The 25964-nt window shown below is 39.3% G+C and overlaps 1 protein-coding gene across 1 annotated transcript in view; it reads left to right on the forward strand.

The window, feature by feature from the left end:
• Nucleotides 1-14896, forward strand: part of fbxw12 (F-box and WD repeat domain containing 12) — a 121173-nt gene extending 106277 nt beyond the window's left edge. Inside the window, exons 6-10 of the mRNA XM_039771003.1 lie at nucleotides 7272-7436; nucleotides 8833-9043; nucleotides 9340-9518; nucleotides 9953-10077; nucleotides 13172-14896. Coding sequence (XP_039626937.1) covers nucleotides 7272-7436; nucleotides 8833-9043; nucleotides 9340-9518; nucleotides 9953-10077; nucleotides 13172-13268 — 777 coding nt within the window. The 3' untranslated portion in view covers nucleotides 13269-14896. The remainder of the gene's footprint in view (nucleotides 1-7271; nucleotides 7437-8832; nucleotides 9044-9339; nucleotides 9519-9952; nucleotides 10078-13171) is intronic.
• Nucleotides 14897-25964: the final 11068 nt, after the last annotated feature.

The raw sequence follows: 25964 nt of genomic DNA on the forward strand, positions 1-25964 counted from the left end.
TGAAGATCTCTTTAGTTAATTTAAAGCATAACAATTTGTTTAGTTTGAATGTCTGTGTTTTGAGGTGTGACTGGAGTACTACAGTATTCAGTAGTATAAGCCTGGAGGAGATTCTTAATGCAATGCCTATGTTTTAGCTGTCTCTCTACTGTCATCTAGTGCTTCTTCTTCTGATTCATTCGCGGACAAAGATCAAGATCCAAATGAAGATTATGTATAGAGACTAGTATGGCCTCACCTTGAATGTTTTGTACAGTTATGGTATTTATATTACAAAAAAAGACATAGCAGCAATAGATAAAATTCATAGGAAAGCAATTAGACTGGTTCCAGAACTGCAAGATAATGTATGAGCTTTGAGAAAAGATGGAAGGAGTTGAATCTTTCCAGTTTAAGCAAATGGGGTTTAAGAGATTGAAGTGTTCAAAATTATGAAGAGAATTAGTACAGGGAATCCTAGCTATTACTTTAAAATAAATATTTTAGTAAAAACAAAAGGACACAGTTGGAAACTCATTAAGGGAATATTTTGGATAAATGTTATAAAGATTTGCTGGCGCCCTGCCCAGGGTTTATTTCCTGCCTTGCGCCCTGTGTTGGCTGGGATTGCCCCCAGCAGACCCCCATGACCCTGTAGTTAGGATATAGCAGGTTGGATAATAGATGGATGGATGTTATAAGGTCTTTCTTCACACAAAAAACCCATAGACACATGGGATACATTACCAAGTAGTATGGTGAAGAGTAAGACGTTAAGGACTTTCAAATTTCGACTTAAAGTGTCATTTGGTCAGAAAGAAACATACAGCTGAGTATCAGAATGACAGAAAAACAAAAAGACAGAAAGTATTGCATGAACATCTGAGTATGAGTTCTGTTTAAAGACAGGAACACACATAATCAAACCACCCCAAATAGAATTTTAATCTTTGTATGTTAGGGGTGAGAGAGGTGTTTGGGGATGTTGGAGTAGACTTTGTGTGCCTCATTGATTCTTAGATCTGTGCTGCCCAGTCATATAGTAAAGTGGAGTTAACATAGGCAAATCAGTCTAAGGGGAGAGGCCATACAAACAGTAATCCATAAATGTCCTTCTTGAAAGACCCTATTAAATCCAAGAGAACATCACCTGAAACAGAATTACCAGGACCCACTTCTTGAGTAAGGCCTGGGAGTGGTGCTCACCAGTCATCCAGTAAGCAGGTGATCCATTTAGTAGGGTCAGGCTTAGTCAGGTGCCATGCAAGAGTGAGACAGATCCCGGTATACTAAACACTGGCAATGAAAACTGACTCCTGAGACATGGTTTGTAACCTCTCTTGTGAGGGGAGAGCTGGAACTTGTAACGAGTGGTAAACAAATACTGGATAGTTATAGTTTGGTTCACTTGTATGCACAGCATTTTTTTCTGGAACCTGATTTCTTAATCCAGGGTAGTCTTTCTCCTACTCTGGAGTCACCCAATGGGAGAGCTGAAGGCCGGATGTTGTATAGTTAGAGGTCATTGTGGAAGACAAGAGGGTCTCCTCAATGCAGATTCAAGTAGAAGAGAGAAAACTTCAGACTGTTGTTTGCATTTCAAACAACTATTCAGATCAATCTGCCATTTTATAGATGTTGAATTAGATGCTTAAAAGTTATCTTCTGATTTTATTATCCTCATGGAGAAACTACACTGGTCACATTTGGATTGACAGAAATATCTGGTGGAACTTTATTGAGAAGAACAGACTACTAGATTTGGATTGAAAGTTTGAACTGTAATTGTATTTCAGTACCAGTCATTTGTTGCCAATACCTGGAGGCAAATATCGCTGATCGACTTTGTGGTTGTGTCATCTGATCTGAGGCTGTTCTGCACACTTGGGTGATGAGAGGTGATTAGTTAACTGATCATTACTTGGTGGTGAGTTAGTTCAGACTGATGGAGACTTGCAAATCTCAAACAAGTTGTAAAGGTGTGCTGGAATAGACTAACAGATAACTACCTCTATTGAGAAGGAGTACAACTCTCACTCCTGGGTCTTGCATTTCAGAAGATGTCAGGGGCAAAGTGTCTAAATGGACAATGTTTAAGAACTTTGTAGTGTAGGACCTGTGGCTTAAAATGGGGAAGTTCAAGTAACACAAGGTTGAGTTCACAAGTTGTGGTAGAGGTGACTGTGAGATTGACCAAGGAATTGGTGATGGGGCAGCAAATTTTGAAATTTTTGAACCAGAACTTTGTGTTGAAGTTGGAGCCAGTCCTTGGAAGAAAGTTTCAGTTTTACCGGTCAGTTTTTCCCAACCATCTTGACTTACGGTCAGAAGCTCTACATGGTAACCAAAAGGAGAACACTGTGTATGTGTATGAAATAGGTTCCTGCACAAAGTTGCTCTCCATGGTAGAGTGAGGATTTCATAGCAGAGCCATTGCTTCTATTCATCTAGAGGAGCTAGTTGAGTTGGTTTAGGCATGTAATAAAGTGTATATCGTGCAGTGCTCTAGCAGAGGACTCATGGGCCAACTATACTATATACAGTCATATGAAAAAGTTTGGGAATCCCTCTTAATTCTTAGGATTTTTGTTTATCATTGGCTGAGCTTTCAAAGTAGCAACTTCCTTTTAATATATGACATGCCTTATGGAAACAGTAGTATTTCAGCAGTGACATTAAGTTTATTGGATTAACAGAAAATATGAAATATGCATCATAACAAAATTAGACAGGTGCATACATTTGGGCACCCCAACAGAGATATTACATCAATAATTAGTTGAGCCTCCTATAGCCTTTGATGAGTGTCTGGATTCTGGGTGGAGGTATTTTTGACCATTCTTCCATACAAAATCTCTCTAGTTCAGTTGAATTTGATGGTTGTCAAGCATGGACAGCCTGCTTCAAATCATCCCATAGATTTTCAATGATATTCAAGTCAGGGGACTGTGACGGCCATTCCAGAACATTGCACTTCTCTCTCTGCATGAATGCCTTTGTATATTTCAAACTATGTTTGGGGTCATTGTCTTGTTGGAATATCCAACCCCTGCGTAACTTCAACTTTGTGACTGATGCTTGAACATTATCCTGAAGAATTTGTTGATATGGGGTTACATTCATCCGACCCTCGACTTTAACAAGGGCCCCAGTCCCTGAACTAGCCACACAGTCTCACAGCATGATGGGACCTCCACCGAATGTTGTGTTCTTCTTCCGCCATGCAAAGCGCTTTTTGTTTTGACCAAATAACTCAATTTTTGTCTCATCAGTCCAAAGCACTTTGTTTCAAAATGAATCTGGCTTGTCTAAATGAGCATTTGCATACAACAAGCGACTCTGTTTGTGGCGTGAGTGCAGAAAGGGCTTCTTTCTCATCGCCCTGCAATACAGATGTTCTTTGTGCAAATTGCTCTGAATTGTAGAACGATGTACAGATTGTGAATTCTTTGTGAATTCCTTCTTTCTCATCACCCTGCCATACAAATGTTCTTTGTGAAAATTGCGCAGAATTGTAGAACGATGTACAGATACACCATCTGCAGCAAGGTGTTCTTGCAGGTCTTTGGAGGTGATCTGTAGGTTGTCTGTAACCATTCTCACAATCCTGTGCATATGCCACTCTCTGTATTTTTCAGACATGCTGGGTTTAACAGCAACTGTGCCTGTGGCCTTCCATTTCCTGATTACATTCCTTACAGTTGAAACTGACAGTTTAAACCTCTGAGATAGCTTTTTGTAGCCTTCCCCTAAACCATGATGCTGAACAATCTTTGTTTTCAGATCTTTTGAGAGTTGCTTTGAGGATCCCATGCTGCCACTCTTCAGAGGAGAGTCAAAGAGAAGCACAACTTGCAATTGACCACCTTAAATACCTTTTCTCATGATTGGACACACCTGTCTATGAAGTTCAAGGCTTAACAAGCTACTCCAACCAATTTGGAGTTGCAAGTAATCAGTATTGAGCAGTTACAGGCATTCAAATCAGCAAAATTACAAGGGGACCCACATTTTATGCACTGCTGATTTAATTTCATACAACTAAATACTGCTTCACTAAAAATCTTTGTTTGGAAAACACGCCAGTACTCAGGTGTTCCTAGGAAATGATAGACACACCACTTTTATCTTTTTTGTTGAAAGTCATATGTGATGCCAAGATGAGACTGACGAACATCATGACTCAACTCATGGTCATCTTGTGATTTATTTAATTTGAGGCAAAGTAGCTTTGACATATATGACCATGTTGTACATGGCGTCTACCTTGCTAGTAAGCTGAACCTTCAGTGTTTCATTTGGCCGGTTCTATTCATTGTGTCAGCAATCATGTCATTACATGAGCCATAGTGTCTACCGGCTCAGACAATGGCACCTTACACCTTTCCCACACTCTGGAACGCAGAGGAGATGCGCTATGATGCAGTGCATGATCTTGTGTGCTCAGTAAGCAGATTGCAGCCAGATATTCCTGAATGCAGGTTGTGGGGTCTCGATGTTTTGGGGTGGCTGCTCTACTACCCAATCGTGATGTTCATTTGTATGAGGCTGATTGCATCGAGATGTGTTCACGAGTGCACATTTACATGGTGGTTGCAGTTTGTTAAAGTAAATTACATCGAAATGTGCATACACCAGATTTTTTTTAAATCTGCTTTTTTTAAGTGTACACATTTTCCTGTTTTTTGTTGTGCGACTATTTTAACGATCAAATCCACACCAGGTTTTATAAATGAGACTGCAGGACAATCAGAGTGACAATAATGATAATTAGGTAAGGCTTTGAGTGCAAGTTAGGGATTGTAATATAACTGATTAGCAATGAAGAGTATCAGATACAACTTCAGGAACATTTTGAAGTGTTTTTCTGGTGGACATAATTCTGTCAAAACCTGCTTGATTAGTAGCTTCCTCAATTATACTTTTAAATCTTCAAGTGAGGTCTGATTAGTGGACTTTGATTGGTTTATTCTAGTAATTCCAATAATGGCCATTAGATGGAACAATTATAATGCAAATTGTGTTTCTCCTAGCAATGACAATCTAGTGAATGAACTAGAAGAGTCCTGTGGAGAAACAAGCTTATCAGAAGGAGGGAACTGACGAGTTGTGATTCTAAATATGTTTTGGAAACTGATGCTAAGTTAAAACCATAATTCTTAGTCAGAATTGAATTTTAATATTCTATGGATCCCTTTACAAAACAGCTTACATGCACACACACAGACATACATATACATATATACTCTATATATATATATATATATATATACTGTCGTGGCCGGAATTATCGGCACCCGTGGAATTTTCCCAGAAAATGCACCATTTCTCCCAGAAAATTGTTGTAATTCCAAATGTTTTGGTATACACGTGTTTATTTTCTTTATGTGCATTGGAACAACACAAAAAAAGGCAACTCTGACATCACGTCACACAGAACTCCAAAATTGGGCCAGACAAAATTATTGGCACCTTTTCAAAATTGTGGGTAAATCGTTTTATTTCAAGCATATGATGCTCATTTGAACTCACCTGTGGCAAGAAACAGGTGCTGGCAATATAGCAATCACACCTGAAGCCAGTTAAAATGGAGAAAAGTTGACTCAACCTTTCTGTTGTCTGTCTGAGTGTGCCACACTAAGCATGGAGAACAGAAAGAAGAGCAGAGAATTGTCTGAGGACTTGAGAACAAAAATTGTGGAAAAATATCAACAATCTCAAGGCTACAAGTCCATCTCCAGAGATCTTCATGTTCCATTGTCCACTGTGCGCAACATAATCAAGAAGTTCACAACACATGGCACTGTAGCTAATCTCCCTGGATGTGGATGGAAGAGAAAAATTGATAAAAGACTGCAATGAAGGATAGTTTGAATGGTGGATAAACAGCCCCAATCAACTTCAAAACATATTCAAGCTGTTCTGCAGACTCAGGGTGCAACAGTGTCAGCTCGAACTATCCGTCGACATCTGAACGAAATGAAACGCTATGGCAGGAGAGCCAGGAGGAACCACTGCTGACTCAGAAACATTAAAAAAGCCAGACTGGAGTTTGCCAAAATGTACTTGAGGAAGCCAAAATCCTTCTGGCCGAACGTCTTGTGGACAGATGAGACCAAGGTAGAGCTTTTTGGTAAAACTCATCATTCTACTGTTTACAGAAAATGGAATGAGGCCTACGAAGAAAAGTAAACAGCACCTACAGTCAAACATGGTGGAGGTTCTAAGATGTTTTGGGGCTGTTTTGCTGCCTCTGGCACTGGATGTGCAAGGCATCATGAAATCTGAAGACTACCAAAAGATATTGGGGCGCAATGTAGTGCTCAGTGTCAGAAAGTTGGGTCTGCGTCAGAGGTCATGGGTGTTCCAGCTGGACAATGACCCCAAACATACCTCTAAAAGCACCCAGAAATGGTTGAAGACAAAGCGCTGGAGAGTTCTGAAGTGGCCAGCAATGAGTCCGGATCTAAATCTGATTGAACACTTATGGAGAGATCTCAAAATTGCTGTTGGGAGAAGGCGCCTTCAAATCTGAGAGACCTTGAGCAGTTTGCAAAAGAAGAGTGGTCAGAAATTCCAGTTGAGAGGTGTAACAAGCTTGTTGATGGTTATAGGAAGCGCTTGATTTCAGTTATTTTTTCCAAAGGGCGTGCAACCAAATATTAAGTTTATTGTGCCAATATTTTTGTCCAGCCCAGTTTTTGAGTTTTATGTGAAATGATGTTAGATTTGGCTTTTTATTGTGTTGTTCCAATGCACATAAAGGAAATAAACGTGTGTATACCAAAACATTTGTAACTGCAACAATTTTCTGGGAGAAATGGTGCATTTTCTGGGAAAATTCCAGGGGTGCCAATAATTTCGGCCATGACTGTATATATTTATACAAATGATAGTTGGAGCGCATGCAGATTAAGTGACTTTGCTAGGGTTCACACAGTGATCTGTAGACAGGGCCTGAAGTAGCGCCTCCTCCTAAGTGCCCGTCACACTCCTTGCATTTGAATAACTACAGTCCAGTTCAGTTTGGTAACTTTATTTCACGATGTACAAATGTATTAAATACACTAGAAAAGCTCAAGCAACAACATGGTCGTTGAAACGCTACCCTCCAAACTCTGAAGGTCAGAGCCTTTGAACTATAGTTTGCTGTTGTTTCTTTTCGTAAATGCTTTTTCGTTATTTTTGTTTTGTTTTGTTTTGGACTTCTTTGCATTGCTTATTCTTCACAATATGGATTCTTTTGCAGATTTTATCAGTCCACCGTTATATCTTTTCCTCTTGTGTTCCAGGCAGGCTCAAACTATGGTGCACTCAGGACCTACACTGTCCCAGAACTGTCACAGGTGTCACACGTGGAAGCATTTCCTGAAGAACAAATTCATTTTGTACTTGTCTCACCAGACAAACAGTGGATAATTACTGGTGTAAAAGCAAATCACAGTCCGTGTGCAAAGGTACCTTTTACCGTTTTTTGCAATGATAATGGAAGTCATTCTCTGGATGACAATATGTAGTTGTCAGTTCATTATTGTCTGTCTGCCTACCTGCGTGAGATTCAGCACCCCACTCAGAGCTAAATTAAGACACAAAATTTACTGTAATAACGTCACATTCTTCTCACAGAAAAGAACAATATTCCTTTTTTTTCAATATTCAGTGATATTTTATTTGGGTTTGTGTTCAGTTTTTATAAGCTACTAACCTTAAACCTATGCAGTGGGCTGGCACCCTGCCTGGGGTTTGTTTCCTGCCTTGCGCCCTGTGTTGGCTGGGTTTGGCTCCAGCAGACCCCCAGTGACCCTATAGTTAGGATATAGCGGGTTGGATAATAAATGGATGGATGTATAATCTTATAAATGAAAGTTCTAGGGACCTGGGATTGAAAAGTGACCTCCTCCTAACCAGGTAATATAGCACTGGAAATTTCCCTAGATTTAACCATTTACTTATAATTTAAAAAAAAAACGTAAACAGTTAAATGTATCATTCATTGATTTTCCAAATGCAGTATCAGCAGGAAGCATTAGGTTAGGTTGTGGTTAGGAGCACACGTTACTGACACAGCGCATTGCCGCACGCACTACATGACAAACCAACTCAGGGTCCCAGATTAGGACCCGAGTGCAGCCATGCGACGGGCGACACCTCAGCACCACACTAGTTGAGTGTGAAGTTTGTTTATGGTGGCTGGGGTGCCAATTCTGCCACTAACCCCTGCGGGTTGGAGGGCCTACATGCAGGGCTGGATGCAGATTGACGTCATACCCAGGATGGAGCAATTGCAGGTTAATTTGGCATTTATGGGATTCGAACCGGCAACCTTCCGATTGCCAGTACACATCCCTAGCCTCAGAGCCACCACTCCGCCGCACTTGAGATAAGTGGCAACACTAAAGAGGATGCCAGTCTATCAAAATGACCAGAAGTGTCATTCAGCAGTTAACATGGGAAGAAACCAGAATGCCCCGAGAAAACCCAGGCCAATGCTGGGATAGTGCGTCACAACTAGTTATCCAGGATGGGAGTGGAACTTCATCTCCAGGGGATATGAGGCTCTAGCGTTACGCACTGCCATTCTTAATAAAAATGAATGTTGGCATAACTTACAAGTGCCGTTTTGAAATTTCAACTTTTACATATGCAAACAGACACCATTACTCTCTCTCAAGTTCTGTTACGAGTGCCCACTGTGGATTAAATATTACCCATGAGACTCCTCTCCTCACGCCACAGCTATATGTGTCATCTGGAGCAGCAGGCCTTGGGACATAAGGGGCAGACACTGGTCCTTTTTATGACCTGAGATATGAAATCTTGAGAAATCAGAAACTTTTTTTTGTAATTCTTTAGGTTTACTTGAAAGATGACCTGAGTAACCCCTCAAATGATTGCCCACCATTATCGTCATCCTTGCCGGTACCTGGATGTGAGGAAGCTTGCTTTCTGCCCTCTGAAGCTGCCCGGGTGCTGATGGCCCACTATTCTCCTGACGGGAGTGCCTTGAGTTTTTCCACATTTGATATCAAATCAAAAAAAAACAAGCGTGCTATGGAAATTACAGGTATTTCCCAGACACACGTTGGGTTTACATCAAGGGGTGAATGCATTACGTTTAAGAATGTCTTTCTTGCATATGAAATGTTAGTTACTGTTTTATTTCTTTGCCACCAGTGGGCAAATGAACCATAGGAATGGTACCAACGTGTAAAGCAAACAAGTCTGCCTTACCACTTTAGTTATTTCAGCTTCTATCCATACAAAAAGTATTTATGTCATGTTTATCACATTGCTGCTTGCAATTTAGTTCAACAAATTGCTACCGAAAAGTGATAATTATGAGCTTCTTTTGCTGTCTAGTTGAGCAGGTCGGCCATTTCCAGCCACAACTGGACTCCGTTTCTGGAATCATCCTTGAAGCCCGTGGAAGTGACACAATAGTCTTTGCCCAGGGGCAGGTGCTGTGGGTGTACACCATTACAGGCGACCAAATCGGCAGGTTTCAGGATCATAATGAGCCGATTACAGCCTTGTGTGTGGTGAGTTTGAACATTCAGTAAGGCAAAATGTGCAACACAATTGTTGAACTTGGCAAACTGTTCACAGAAACCTGCGGCCCACAGGAGTTAGCAGGCATAGTTTGCAAAGTTCACCTACAAGGCAAGCACTTTACAAAGCAGAGAAAACCTGGTAAGTTATGAACGGTCTAAGGGTGACCATCTGAAAAGTTCATTGTGCAGATGTAAGCTGGAGCTTCTTTTTGGGTTTGACAGAACCGCCACCCGCCACCCTGAACTGAACCATCCGTGTCTGAAAATGGATCCATCCATTAATTCTGAACTTGTCTTTTTATCTGTGTGGTTTGTAAAGGCTTGTCTGTGCTGCAATGCGTACAGTACGCCACTTCCACTCTTGCTGATATGCTGGTTTTGTCATTTTGTCTATAAACATTAACACATTCTTCTTTTTTAAGGACTCTTTTAGAGTTGTTACTGCTTCCAGTGACTTATCTTTAAGAGTGCTAACCTGGAAAAAGGAAAAAGGTCTTACACTTGTTGGACGCTATCACTTACTGGGAGGATCCCACACAACTCACAGGTACGATCACAAACGAGTTAACACCTCCATCTCCATTTTTTAACTTTGTGTTATTTGAAACACATTAATAATATTTGTGTTACTAGTATTGCCAAAATAAAGAAAGTGACCTTTGGGGGGGTTCGGGTAATCACATGAATACCTTGTGTGGGGATCTTTGTTTTCTATTAATGATTGACAGAAAGCCAGAATGTGACCATCAATCCCATTTTTGAGCCTACTTTGTCCATTACAAGATGGCACAGCCTGTCCCGGCCACATGGAGGAGGTTTGTCCAATGACATATTTCTTCATACGAGACATACGATTTCTCCATACAGACATTTTTGAGAATGAGGAGGAAAATAGGGATACAGAGAGAAAACTCACACGAACATGGGGGAAATGTTCAAAATCCACATAGTGGCTGGACGATAAATTGAAATCGGGCACAACTGCATAACTGTGCCACCCTGGAATGTGAACAGTTCTATGGCTTGGCATCAGCTGCCTGTGGGAAGCAGTCATCCATCCATCCATTATCCAGCCCGCTGTATCCTAACTATAGGGTCACGGGGGTCTGCTGGAGCCAATCCCAGCCAACAGAGGGCACAAGGTAGGAAACAAACCCCGGGCAGGGCGCTAGCCCACCACAGGACACACACACACACGCACGCACTAGGGATAATTTAGGATCGCCAATCCACCTAACCTGCATGTCTTTGGACTGTGGGAGGAAACCCACGCAGACACAAGGAGAACATGCAAACTCCACGTAGGATAGAATCCGGGAAGCGAACCCAGGTCTCCTAACTGCGAGGCAGCAGTGCTACCCACTGCACCACCGTGCCGTCCAGGAAGTAGTCAAATTTTCTTTTTGTTCTACTCCTTTGAAAGAAGATTGTGGACTTTATGAGAACATTTACAGTATGAACATACATAGTTTGTATCCATCACATACTACAACTAAACAAGATGAGAAGTTACCAAATCAACTCCACTTCTGTGCCATCTCGGTATAATCGATTACTTTTTGAACAAATCATCTGTAGGAAGGGAGGAGTGCGGAGGTTTTCGAGGTGAGGTCTTGTGTTTGGCTCGTAATGCTCATCATGGTTCCAAAGAGTGTTAGTCAGACTGAACTCTCAGTGAACTTGATTCTGTTTGAGGGCAGCATGGTGCCACAGTGGTCTATGGCCAGGAGACAGTTGAGTTCAGTCCTAGCCTAGTCCTCATCTCCGTGGGCATTAGTTGTACTCCTAGTGTTTCATGGATGTTTCTCACGGATACGCAATTTCAAGTCCACATTTTAAAGATGTGTGGTCAACTCCTACACCTCTAGTCGTCATCTGGCAAATATAACTATATTAACCCTATCGTGTCCACCTGGGGTTCAATTAACATATAAAGAGAACTTCAGTAAACACCACGCGAGTCTGGCAATGGGACCCCAAGTGTAAATGGATCAGCATGCAATGGAAGGGACTTACAAAATGTAGTCAATAAAGTGGAGCTTAAAAATATTTTATAGACAGACTGGGGTGGGCTTATTTTTTGACTGTTACCACCAGTATATTTGAGAGCTGCCTGCTGTCAAAGCCCTAGAAGTCTCATGTGAATCAAGACTGCCGTCTTGAACAAACAAAAGCCCAATTACTTAACTTAAAGGAGCACAAAAAGTGAATTTTATAAATTTCTGTCAAACATCTTTTCCCATCATGGTATGGTGCATCATTTTCATTTGATCCCATTTAGGAACTTGCCCGTATCCTTTTATAATGTCAGAAACAATCATTAGTTTAAATCCAGGGGCACTTTCTAAGTACAGATATGTGGCACAACTCTTTACTGCAATGTTTCGTGACAGTTAAGGTGCAGGCCGGTTTACTGACTCACTTGAGGTCACATAGCGAGGAGGTAACTGAACGGCTAACATGCAGATCCTGTTACTATTACTTTTATTTGAATTGTTAGTTTATCCTTGAGATTACACTCTGAAGCCTCCTTTATCCATCTTAAGGCATTGGTGTGTGCAGAGCCCAAGCAGTCCTGGGCAAAGGACCAGACCATCCAGGGCCCACTCAGACACCGACACACACTCATTCATACCGAGCGAAACGAAAAAGCCACATAGACAAACGGTGAATGTGCCGACTCCACACAGATGACAGAAGGCAATGAATCAGAAATTAATCACACTGGGCTCATAAAGTAGTGGCAGTCACCCCTGTGCCACCATGTTTGGGCATTCTGGTCAAACGCAATGAAAAGAATGTTGTGCAACTTGTGCAGAGTAGCAACTCTCTTAATACTGACACGTTTCTGCACATGTACTACATAGTTACCGAGTTTAACAGATTGGAAAAAAAAGTGATTGTGAAGTGCAAAAGTTTGGACACCCCTGTAGAATTAACAGCCTTCTATTGCTATTCTTTTCCCCAGCACCACCACCAACACCACATTGTCATGCTACACTCTTGGCTCACAACCATCCTGGGGTCTTTAGAACTTCCATTCCAAACTTCCAGCAGTTATCCACTGTGAAACACTAAGCAGCTCCTTCCAGACAGAACTCTGGGATTGCTTTAGATTTTGCATCACCGTCTTGCTTTAGCACCCAGTGCCTTTACGTCAGTTTCTTCACTGATTCGAGACTTTGGTTTAATGGACTCCTTGATATTTAGCCCACACCTTTCACCCTCACAGAGCTTTTTGTGCCACTGACAGTGACACAACCTCTCCTCATAATTCAGAGTTCCCCACCCCAGAGCTTAACTCTGTTTTCTTCTTCACGGGTTTCTCTCCAGATGTATAGGCTGATAGAAGAAGCTGTGGCTTACTGAAGCTGACCTTAGTGCGTGACGCTCTGAGCTCAAGTACACATGCTGTATATGGCTTAGGGGAAGAGGCGAAGGGTCACATATTAGAAATGGACAATTCTTGGAATATTTTAAACTTATTTGTTTTACATCATCAACAAAGCTTTTTGTAGTTCCATGGACTCCAGCTGTAACTGAACTCTAGTATGCTGCTTTGAAACTTGTGAAGTAGGTAAGTGAAGAAATGCATGACCAGTACGCCATCCTTCACCTTTTTGTTTTTCTCTCTTTTTTAGGGGGCTTTCACATGTTGTTTGTGACTATGCAAACATTGTGGCCTGTGCAGTTGGAAGAAATCACAAAGATGTTCTAAAGGTCTATAGCTTTCAGTAAAAGTCCTGCAATCTCAACTGCAAGTATCTTCTCAATGCTATGCTTTGCTGCCAAAGCCTTACATTCACTCAGTGTGGACTGTTACTTGGGGGACATTGTTTGTTATCCATTTAAAAAATACATTCAAGGTGCCCTGTGACACTGCGTGCCTTTGGCGTGTGAACAGTTGTATCAAGAGTAAGTTCAATTCCCATTACGCAAAAACATCAGTCCAGAGGGAAAGATACTGGCAGACTTCTGGATGGGTTGCTGGAGCCACAAGACTTCATGCATTTTCCTGGTGTTTCTTTGAAATCAGGGAATCGTCATCCACTCTGCTGTGATGTGCTGCATCTAAACCGCAATAAATGGCAAGTGTGAACCCCCACAAGTAACGTAACATCACACATACATGTTGTGATATGTGCACTTTATTATTATTATATGTCTTTGCAAACATTTACAGGGTTTATTTCTGATTACGTCAATTATAAAAATCTGTACAGCTAACAATGGAAGCTGTGATACCTTCCACCTCCTGAAGAACATTTCCCAGTGACCGACAGCCATGTATCTCAACTGCTTCTAAAAGCAGCTTGCATTAAAGAACCTTTTAACAGTAGTGCCTTAATTTTTTTGTTTTTCTTCGTTAAACATTCATATATAAAAGTGTAACAAGCTAGCATTCAAAGTCACTTTGTTGGTTATTATGAAGCCCTAGGAAAGGCAGCAGGTTGTATAGTTATCTCCTTTGGGGCAAAATCTCTGCCCTAAAACTAAACAACCTGCTACCTCTACCCAGAAAACACTGAAGAGCTGCAACTCCTTCCAGGGATTTCGTTATTTTGTTCAACATAAATGTGTAACAGCAGAACAAGAGACAGAAGCAAACCAAACATGGACTCATTTGACTGCTTTTACCAGATTCGTTAGAAACACTCCACTGCCAGCCTCAAAGTGAAACAAACGTCCTTCCTGAAAGAGCATGGCGTCATCTTTAGGCTCATGTGCCCCAGGAAATACTGTTAAGACAAAATGAATGTACATTTACTTAAGTCTCAAAATACATTTTTCCCCCCCTTAAAAAAAAATCTTTAGTTACAAATACATTCAAGAATTCAGTAACAGCAGGCAACTCATTGTTGTAATATACAATTGTCACTCTAGCTGTCACGTGTAACACAAGACTCTTAATATTCTCCGTTTGCAGTTTCAGGTAACAATGCTAAATGCACATCAAGTATAAACACTTCTCAGCATGCATGTCACACATTATACTTTTATTAATTATAATAGTTCCTTATGGTATGGAATCTGATTTGGATACAATACGTAGATAACTTTATAAGTTATGTTCTGTCATTCATGAGTTAAAGCCCTACTCACATAACAAAAATATAAATCCATAAAATCAAAGTTCCAACACCTACGTCGATATCGATGGGTTCCACTGGGCAGATCTGCCCACAGCACTCACTTGCGAGGCGTTTCTTTACTCTGTGGCTGGACTGTGTCGATCATTTGTTATTGTGTTAGTTTTCAGCCTTTTACATTTATTTCTTACCTTATAATACTGCACTTGTTCTATGGATGATGGTTCACCGGTGTAATATGCGGAAAATTGAATTAGTTCTTTCATTAAAAAAAAACATGAAAATATCAGTCTGTTTCATTAAAAATTTTTGATCAGTTTATATATTGAGAAGACTAAGTAAGATTTAGTTTACCATCACTCACAGGATCCGCTGTATTTTCATCTCATGTTCTAAATGTCACTAACGTTGTCATTTGTGACTGTGGACCAAGTTGACAGGTTAAGTGAGCAGTCACCACAGTAGCCTAGAAGTTAACCTAATGTTGCATGAACATCAGGACAAACTAATCAGAAATGAAACACTTCACTGATCAAATCGTTTTCTAAACTTCCCTAATCCCAGTTAAGGGTCATCACCTGTCACTGCATCATCAGGCACAGGACATTAGTCCACATACAGACAAGTAAGATGCTACAAAAGTGTAATCAGTCACCTTCAGGAAAGAAGGTACAGAAATGACAAATACACAGAAATACGTAAAAACAAAGAATCTGCTAACTCCTGGCACAGTTGTTAACCTGACAGGCAGCGTGTCAACACACAGTGAGGCATAAAGTGAGAAAGGCAAACAAGAATCGATTGGCCACAGCTGGAAAACTAAAGGGTCTTCTTGCCTCCTGGGGCTACCAGGTGTCCAACAACCGTGAGCAGCCAGAGAAACTAATGGACATGAAAGAAACCAAACTGAACCAAAGTTTGGCAAACAGATTTCAAACTAACTGAAACCAGCTGCTAGGATTAGAAGAAATCAAAAGTAAACTGTTTGGTCATTTGCAGTTTGGTTTAGATGAAGGCTCCATACACAAAAACTACTACTCATCGTGAAATGTGGATTCCTCTTACAGTAGACGATCCTATGGCACTGAGTCTGGGGACCTTGATAATCAGAGGCATCAAGAAGGTGCTGTGGTCTTAGAAATTAGCAAAGTAAATAAAATGAACATTTTGTAATGACCAGCCTAGTGGTTTAAACGTGAGCCAGAAACTCTTTAGTATGCATTAGTACTAAAGATCTGGAGATTTCTGCTTAAAGGAATGAACCAACAATCCATTGAAAATGTTCTCTAACCTTGACCGTAACAGAAATGACTGAATTACCAACCTTTCCAGAAGTGGGACGATCGAGTGAAATGGGGCACATGTATTATTATTAAAGCAAAAGACCAGCAGGATGATGAGCAGGTTCACAATGCTGCCACACACCTTCATGCTCTTGGGTTGATGCCCTCGTCCAGGCACTGTCATTGCAGTTTGGATATTCTCCCTAAATCTGCATGGGCATGCAGTTTCTTTGGCAGCTCTAAACTGGCCCACCATGAGTGAGTTTTCTCAGGTGCCCTTCAAAATAACATTTAAAAATGTTTTGCATCTTACTCCTCAAAAATGTATTAGTAAAGCACAATGTATACTGCCACCTCTGACCCAGCCTTACTAACCCTGGAGTGTGAACTAGACTTCTTTTCCTGACATACTGGGTTACTACACGTGTAGACACAAGGGGACTGCCATTAATTCATACCACTTTTTTCCGTTTTTTTAAGAAATATTCTTCAACAGACCTTGGTTCTTCCCTTCTACTGAGGCAGAGGATATGAGATAATATATGAGATTATCTTTGCAAGATACGTAACCTTCAGTCAATTAAAATGATGGAAGAACCATTATTAGGCAGCTTTCAAAGAAATAAAACATTTCTATAAAAATTGATTCATCTGCTGCATTTCATTCCAATGAAATGTACTAGTAGAGAAGCACACCATGGCGATCTCAAACACATACACACACACACACACATTATATATATATATATATATATATATATATATATATATATATATATATATATATATATATATATATATATATATATATATATATATATATATATATATATATATATATATATATAATTTAGGTTTTTCAATGCACACAATTATATTTAGGATCTCAACTTTTAGGAATCATGTGGCAATTATTACAGGAGGGTAATGTGCATGTCTTCACGTTAGTTTTATAATTAGTGCTGCCGAAATTAATCAATTTAACTGACCAAAACTATTGATCTTAATTGTATTTTTAAAATAAACTAATCACTCCTGCCTCTCCCATACATTATGCACCAGCATGCTAGAAGTCTCTACACAGCTTCTGAGTAGGCTTGTGATGGTGACAGCTGCACCACATTCAAAAGAGGAGGGTTCCTCCAAACATCTGCCAAAAGTTCACCTGAAGATCTGAGAAGATGGTGGTTCATTAAAAGTAAAAGCTAGATTGTGTTCCATAACAGCACTACAGTAGCTGAATGCATGAATGCCTGAAGACGAAGCACGCAGCAAGTACAAGTACGAGCCAACAATATCTTGAGTACACTTGCTTATCTCCTCGAAAATAGTTCTTTTAGAGATGCAAAGCTGGTTAACTTGAGAAATTCATGGTAGTGACTAGCACTTGGGTGAAAGTTTGAGCCACTTTTGTTTTACGTTGGACAGTACAGATAAATTGTCTGCTAAATGCGTTTGCTAGTAGCCATCTTTGCTACCCGAGAGTGCACTTAAGTGAGATGTTTCTGTGCGTAGACTAGCTAAATATGATAGACTTCTCTGTTAAATGCACTCTCTAGCATTATTTTGGGGAGAGTTACATTTTCGCCATTTGCCAGATATTTAGACCAGAGCCGGCAACTAGTAACTGTCACATCGTGGATCTACTTAGCAGCAGCAGTAACATCCAATATAAACACAGGTCAGCTTTAGAAAATTATTTTTAGGTATTTCTTCCAATCATTAAATTATAAATAAATCACATTTAATAAATGGTCAGGCTGATGTAGGTGAAGGTATCTTTTTAAATCTAACACAGTTGATCCAAACTGACAGACGTAGCTACCTGCCTGTAGGGAAGCTGCTACTGCTCAGAAGTGGGCTTTTTCGAAAAGAAAATACCATTTCTATTGTAGTTTAGACTGCCAAATGTGCAGACTCAACAAAATCCTGACTTTAACATTAAAAAGGTATGGAAAAAAAGCAAACTTAAGTATAATGGCTCTGAGCTACTTCCAAGATTCTGCTTTAAGTTGGCATGGACAGCCCGAGGACCGTCCTGCTGGCCTTGAGTCACCAGAAATGAGCGCCCTGGAAGAGCAATGTGTGAGTTATACTGAATGCAGCCTATAAAGTGTTCTGGTTTTCTCCAATTTGTTTACTTTGCCTCCTATGTCTGAAACAAAGAATACATATAGTTTTTAGCAGAATAACAATTTTCCAAGTGAGTTAATTTTTTTTGGACAATCAATGCACTTATGTAGCAACCCACTGATTTAGACATCTAGTAAGTTGCTTTTGAAAAAGTAAAAGACTGCAAACTAAAATCAATTTAAAATGAACAAATGGATTAACATACCTGTGCTGTGTGCCACAGGTTTTATTATTAAAAAAATGTTTTATTTTTATGATGGCAAGAACTAACAATCGAAATTTTAAAAAATATTCATACAGTCATTGACCCTTCAGAACATAGTGCAAGGCTGAACACCAAAGTCAGCAATGCAAAAATGAACTGTTACTGAACAGTTGAACTTTTAATTTAATACTCTGCAGCTGCAAGAGTACAGAGTATCTGGTTGGCCATCTCCTACAATGTGACTTCAGTTGGTAACATTTATACTTCACAACCACTAAGCAGCTTTATGCCAAATGTACCTAGCAGCTACAGTACATTCCTGATGTCTGTGAATAATAACCTCTCTCTCAATTTAGGTCAGATTGTAAAAAAAATAGAAGTGAAATGATATACAGTAATCCCTCGCTATATCGCGCTTCGAATTCGTGGCTTCACTCTATCACAGATTTTATATGTAAGCATAACTAAATATATAACGCAGATTTTTCACTGCTTCGCAGGTTCTGCGGACAATGTGTCTTTTTACTTCCGGTACATGCCTCCTCAGTTGGTTTTCCCAGTTGATTTCATACAAGGAACGCTACTGGCGGATGGCTGAGTAGCTAACCAATCAGACCACGCACTTAAGTTCCTGTGTGCTGACTGGCTCAGCAACGGAGCACCGAATTCAATTCCGCGGCATTAACCAGGAAGTCTCGTCTCGCTCATTCAGCATCAACGTGTTTCGCTGTGTAAAGAGTTAACTTTTGTGCTATTTTGTGTTTATCTTTGTGCGTAGTCAAGCCCTTCATTATGGCTCCAAAACGATCTGCTCCTGCTACTGCTTCAGAGGCCGTGTCCCAGCGCCAACGGAAGATGTTAACGATTGCCAAAAAGGTAAACGTTTTGGATATGTTAAAGGAAGGGAAAAGCTACACCGCTGTAGGACGCCATTACGGCATCAATGAGTCCATGATTCTTTTTATTAAAAAGTAGGAAAAGAATATAAGATCTACTGCTGCAGTGTCCTTTTAACCAGTTGTAAGTGGATGTAATAAGGCAGTAGTCCGGATGGAATCTGCTTTAGGGATTTGGATCGAAGAAGAACAACGGCGGTGCTACACAGTCGCCTGAACAGGCTCCTTTAGAAGAGCTGTAACGCTCTCCTTTGTTGTGCAGTAAAACTAAACTCATCGTTATTGAATAAGTCATTGTGTCATTGTTGGTGAGTAAGCATAATTTTAAAAGTACAGTACTCTGTACATGTACGTACGTTTAGTGTCACTGTACACACATTTACTGTATACAATTTTTCTTGCATTGTACGTATTTATTGCTGGTGGCCTGTCTATCGTAATGTCTGTAACATATGTGATATTGGAGACACTTGATATCTTTAAAATAATATTTAGGTTTTACTGTATATAAACAGTGTGTTTACATACATAATTTCAATGAATCTTACCTAATATCTAAGAGAATACAAAGGGCTTATGCTGTATAACTGTGTGGGGAATATTTATAAACAGTGTGGGAGAGTTTATAAGGGCTTAAAATATATAAAAATAACCATACAAACATATGGTTTCTACTTTGCAGATTTTCACCTATCGCAACCCCCGCGATCGAGGAAGGATTACTGTATAAAATTATATACTGTACATGATACACCACACATTCATATGCCTAATTGATTAACTTGTAGAAAATTAGTCATTAGATTAATTGAAAAAAGAGTTGACAGAATTATCATTTAAAATGTAATTGTTTGTGGCAGGCCTATTTATAGTACTATCTTTCAAAGTGAAGAGGGATTTTTTTTTCACTTTATCTGTGGTATCAAAAACTGCATTTCCTTCTTTATATACAAGTTGACAGACAAGTACATAAAAAGCATAAACAGTAGTACACTGTAATAATTTATGCCATTGATAAGAAAATAATGAATAACCTGAATTATCTAGGTGCTTCAGCTCGGTTGTCTTTCCAGTAATGCTTGTCAATTCCACTCACCACCTCAGTCCTGCAATGATGGCATCCCATGCCCTGCACACGTTACTGGCTCCATATTGCCATGGCATGCTTTTTGTGGAGTGCATTACCCCGTGGTGATTTCAACTGGGATGTGCATGCAAGGGTCTGTTTTACTTCAGCAAATCAGTATGAGATTACTAATGGCAGTTCCAAACAAAGTCAATAAAGGAAAATGTTGCTGAATTTTAATGCAGTGTCAAAATGCAATTTTTAACTCAAGCAATCGGTGATGTTGCTTATGGACATTCCAAAAGACAGAAGTCCAAATACAGATAGGACTTTATCAACACTCAAGAAGTATAACATTTTCAAAACACTTTTCAGCATCCACAAGGCTGAAACACCATAGTAAATAATATGGTAATTTCCAAATTTTCAAACTTTAAACAGAAGTAGACCACTGGGGTATGACAGCTGAAAATTTTACAACAATCTAATAAACACGTGGCACCAGATTTTACCAAAAGTAACCTGGGAAATAACTGCATTCTTGAGTCATGTGTTTAGAGGAGAATTCAAGATGAACCATCACTTTTTTTGTTTAACAATCTATATTATATATACTGTATTTGTTATAAATTGACAAATAATGTTCTCTATATCAAAAGATAACACAGTAACATTTAACACATGTACAACTGTATATACTGTATGAACACCAGTTTTCGTGCTTGTGAATGCCGTTGATTTTACTGTCACTTTAAGAAAGACAGTAGATTGTATAGTTATCTCCCAGTGTGGGTGTGACCCTAAAACTATACAACCTACTACCTCATCCCACAGTGCAAACAGCATCTTCACATTTCTTGTCCTTGGGCTCGAGTTTACCACAGTGTCATTGATGGTTCCTTCCAACAAGTACTTCCTCTGATGCGTAAATATGTTGTTCCTTCATGGTTCGATTGCCAATCAATAATATTTATAGAGAATGTCACAGGAGTCCAGGACTGGCACCACAGACTTAACTAGATGTTCATGGTGAGTTTTGGGTAGGGGATGATCAAAGACAGTAAAAGGGAGCTGGTGGTGTCAAATCACCAAAACATTCCTGAACTTCAACCTGCAAAACACAAAAAAAAAAATCATAATTTATAACTAGTCCTCTTATAAGAAACATTTTAAATAATTATTGCAAGCTTATTAAATGTATTTTGATACAATATTTACAAAGATCAATGAGAAGATGGTAGTCCATAACACACTGTGCAAGACTGAAAAAGAAAAGGTAAGTATAATTAAAGTGGGAGGAGAAGAAAAAACTACATTAACATTCTTTTTACATTTACCTTAACTTTTGCTTAAAAATATCTGGTTTGTAAAGAAAGCCTATTTGTACCTTCTATACACTGCAGCTGGCAGCCATGATTTCACTGTGTGCCAGCTTCTGCTGCCTAACGACCACCCTTCCCCACAGTAGATATACTGGAGAACAGTGCCGCAACAAAATCATCAGAATTCAGCATGCGCTTAAAGCACTGAAGCAAAGAGTTGGAAGAATTCATAATGAACAAAGTGGAAAATGTCATTTTTGCCCCTGTAGTTTTTTTTTGCAGATTTAAATCAGAAAAACCCTTTTTAGCACCAAAAATAAATGGAAATAAAGCTTCCACAATTCTGATGAATGATTATGAAATATGCATGTGGTCAAAAATAAAATTCATGGTCAAAATAACATTCTCACAATAACTTTTTTAGCAACATAACTGCCAAAAGTATATTGCCCTCCTGGGAACTGGAACAAATCATGTTTACTGTAGCAATAAAATAAACCTCACACAGCAAAAGGGCTTCACATAAGGTTGGACGAAGGGAAAAAAAAAAAAATCTGCCAATACCTGATTGTATGTTTGATTCCTGGAACATCGCAGTATTCGTATGCATCTGCAAGAAGGCAGAAATTGCCCTAGAACAAAGCCCTGATGAAAAGGCATGCCGGACTTCTGAAGCACCCTAAATTTATCAGAAAACTTGCCCCAACTGAGATACACAGTAAAGCCATGCTCCGTTTTTTGGAAAAATGCCTAAACCTTTTTACACTAGCCTATGTGTAGAAAGAAAAACCGCAATCAAAAACATGTACACGCCAGCGCCTCAACCTGCCATATTCTTTCATGCCAAAATATGAACAATGAATTTTATTTAGCTGCTTGATTAAAATTCTGCCAGGGCTTGGCATAAATCCCAGATCTGCTGTTGCTGAGCCCATAGTGCCCATCGTTAAGAATCTAATCAAAAGCATTTGTGCTTTTTTTTTTGCGAGTGCACAGATGGATGGAAGCAGTTGGTCAAAAAAAAAAAAACCTAAACAGAGATAAATACAAAACATAGTGGCAGAGGGACTAATATCAAGAACCGTTATGAGACACTGGCACAAGGCCTTCATTAGATTAGTTCAACAAAAGACCTACCAAAGGCCCCTGGCACGAAGTATAAAGAGCAAAATCATTTTTTTCTTATTTATTTATATAAATTTCATCTCTCTGTTACAACCCATTTTTTCTAAGCACTTACCATGTAAACAAGGAAAACCTCTGATGGTAACATACAGCACAGCCCGTTAATAAAAGTCGCTGATGCATTCCTATTCACAGACTGTGTCTGCGTCAGAGGATGAGCTTCACTGTCATAAACCTGTCCCTTGAAACAAAAAGCCTGATGGGCTTGCAGTAGCAATTAATTTATTACAAATGGAAATGTAGCCAGAAAAAAAAAAAAAAAAAAAATCACAAAGCCAAAAAGAGGAGTAATGGAACACACTATTACAAATATATAATTCAGTGGATCTGAAATTGCTTTTATCATGTAGTTCTTGAGACTAAGAATTTATGCACATTTTCTTTTAGTGCATCTCAGACATCAAAAGCACTACACTGAAACCAGCACAATTCCACATCAACCCTTGATTGTACCAAGCAAGTGAAACGTGAAGTGCAAAACCTCACAGTGTTTAAGGATAGTGGCTCAAATTCTACACACAAATGAGTCACCCAAGTTGTTTTTATTCAGCATTGTAAAAGTATAAAATATAACCACAAATCCTTATGATTTCAAGTCCAGAATGACTGTATCAGACAACTACATGCAAAATATATTTTTTAATTTTGTCAAATACACATTACAAGTTGGACATACATACAAGTAAGAACTGCACTGTACCCTACCCCTACCCAAATGGACAAATTTAAATATACGAGAAAAAAATCTTTATTTGTAGTCTTAGATAAAAAAAAACACAACTTCAAGTAGTAAATATTTTAATAAACTGAGAATTAAAGGGAACACTTAATATACGAGATACAAAAGATAGTAAGTTTACTACTTCACAGCTTTGCTAAAATATGGCATCTCTCAGTTCTATGGTGTGCTTTCATTAGAACTGAAATCAACTAGGTGAAAAGCCAGGAAAGGTACGATAACATTAAAAAATACAATTTGTAATAACTACAAATCCTATACACCAAGTTCTGAATAGATACTTCCAGATTCTGCTGAAATACTTTTGAGACACATCATACCATTAAGTGACATTTTTTAACTGATGTTTCTTAAAACATAATTGTAATCAAAATCCTTAAAACATCAACCTTAAAATCTTATTAAAGTTGACAAAACGATCTCAGAATTCAAGGATGTGCCACTCTTGCACCACATCCCCTTTTGACTTTCAAGGCTCCATGTTATTTACAGTGGGTACGGAAAGTATTCAGACCCCCTTCAATTTTTCACTCTTTGTTATATTGCAGCCATTTGCTAAAATCATTTAAATAATTTTTTTCCTCATTAATGTACACACAGCACTGCATATTGACAGACAAAAATGGCAGAATGGCCTGTCGGAAGCCTCTCCTCAGTGCAAGACACATGACAGCCCGCATGGAGTTTGCTAAAAGACACCTGAAGGACTCGGAGATGGTGAGAAATAAGATTCTCTGGTCTGATGAGACCAAGATAGAACTTTTTGGCCTTAATTCTAAGCGGTATGTGTGGAGACAACCAGGCACTGCTCATCACTTGTCCAATACAGTCCCCACAGTGAAGCATGGCGGTGGCAGCATCATGCTGTGTGGGGTGTTTTTCAGCTGCAGAAACAGGAGGACTGGTTGCAATCGAGGGAAGGATGAATGCGGCCAAGTACAGGGATATCCTGGACAAAAACCTTCTCCAGAGTGCTAAAAACCTCAGACTGGGCCGAAGGTTTACCTTCCAACAAGACAATGACACTAAGCACACAGCTAAAATAACGAAGGAGTGGCTTCACAACAACTTTGTGACTGTTCTTGAACGGCCCAGCCAGAGCCCTGACTTAAACCCAATTGAGCATCTCTGGAGAGACCTAAAAATGGCTGTCCACCAACGTTTACCATCCAACCTGACAGAACTGGAGAGGATCTGCAAGGCGGAATGGCAGAGGATCTCCAAATCCAGGTCAAGAAGACTCAAGGCTGTATTAGTTCAAAAGGGTGCTTCTACTAAATACTGAGCAAAGGGTCTGAATACTTACGACCATGTGATATTTCAGTTTTTCTTTTTTAATAAATCTGCAACAATTTCAAAAATTCTTTTTTTTGTCTGTCAATATGGGGTGCTGTGTGTACATTAATGAGGGAAAAAATGAATTTAAATGATTTTAGCAAATGGCTGCAATATAACAAAGAGTGAAACATTGAAGGGGGTCTGAATACTTTCCGTACCCACTGTAACTATGGAATGTTTGCAATTCTTATAGTTGTTGCATGGTACTGCCCCACGAATCTGATGAAATTAAAGGCGTTTTCACACTCATGGTCTGTTTGCTTTGTTCCAGATCAGGTGATGATTTGTTACTTTGTTTGAATTTGCAGAAAAAGCAAACCAAAATAACTAGGTGTAAAACACCTTAAGTAAGCCTGCTGCCTGCACCATCTGGACTGACTAGCTGGCTATCACACACTGCTGCTGTGTATAGTATTCTGACCACAGCGCAAACTGCCACTGTAAGAAAAAAGGTGCTATAATCAACAAAATGGCGATTCAGTCACACTTACTTTTAGGCACCATTCCCTCAATGCTGATCTCTGCTTGGTTAACAGCATTTAGACAATATTAGCAAAATACTTTTAGTTTATTTTAAAAAGTAAAAAGCTTTCAGCAAGAAAAATTCCAAATGTCTTTCCCAGCTCCTGACAAGTTTTTATGGTTTATTTTTAAGGTACAGTATTTGTATCAGAGCATCAAACTTGATAGTTCCATACTCACTGAGCTGACAAATACACTAGAGATGCTCCAATCAGGTTTTTTAAAGCCAGTACCAATCATTAATTTCATGTTACTCGATCGTCTGATTCAGATTCCAATATTTTTTTTTCCTTTATGTATTTAAAAAACTTTTTACACTAAGCGCCAGCATAATCAGATGCACAGAGGCCTTATGTCCTATACTAAAGTGTATTTTTATAGACCACAGGCGTTAACTGTTCATTTTTCATTAACAAATGAAATGATGTAGGCTTATTGTTCAGTGAGTATAATACTACTAAAATAAATATTTCCTTAAAATTCATACTTTGAATTATAAAATATTGACACAAATTGTAGCACTGTGTCACTAATGTATTTGCTGGTTTATCTTTTATCTCTCCATTACATCATAACCAATGTGAACCCTGTCTCTGTCTGAGCCCATATAGAATATAGTGTAAGGCTCAAGATGGGCGGATTGGATGTGTGTCAA

The sequence above is a fragment of the Polypterus senegalus genome, chromosome 12 (genome assembly GCF_016835505.1).
Source record: "Polypterus senegalus isolate Bchr_013 chromosome 12, ASM1683550v1, whole genome shotgun sequence".
NCBI classification, from domain to species: Eukaryota; Metazoa; Chordata; class Cladistia; order Polypteriformes; family Polypteridae; genus Polypterus; species Polypterus senegalus.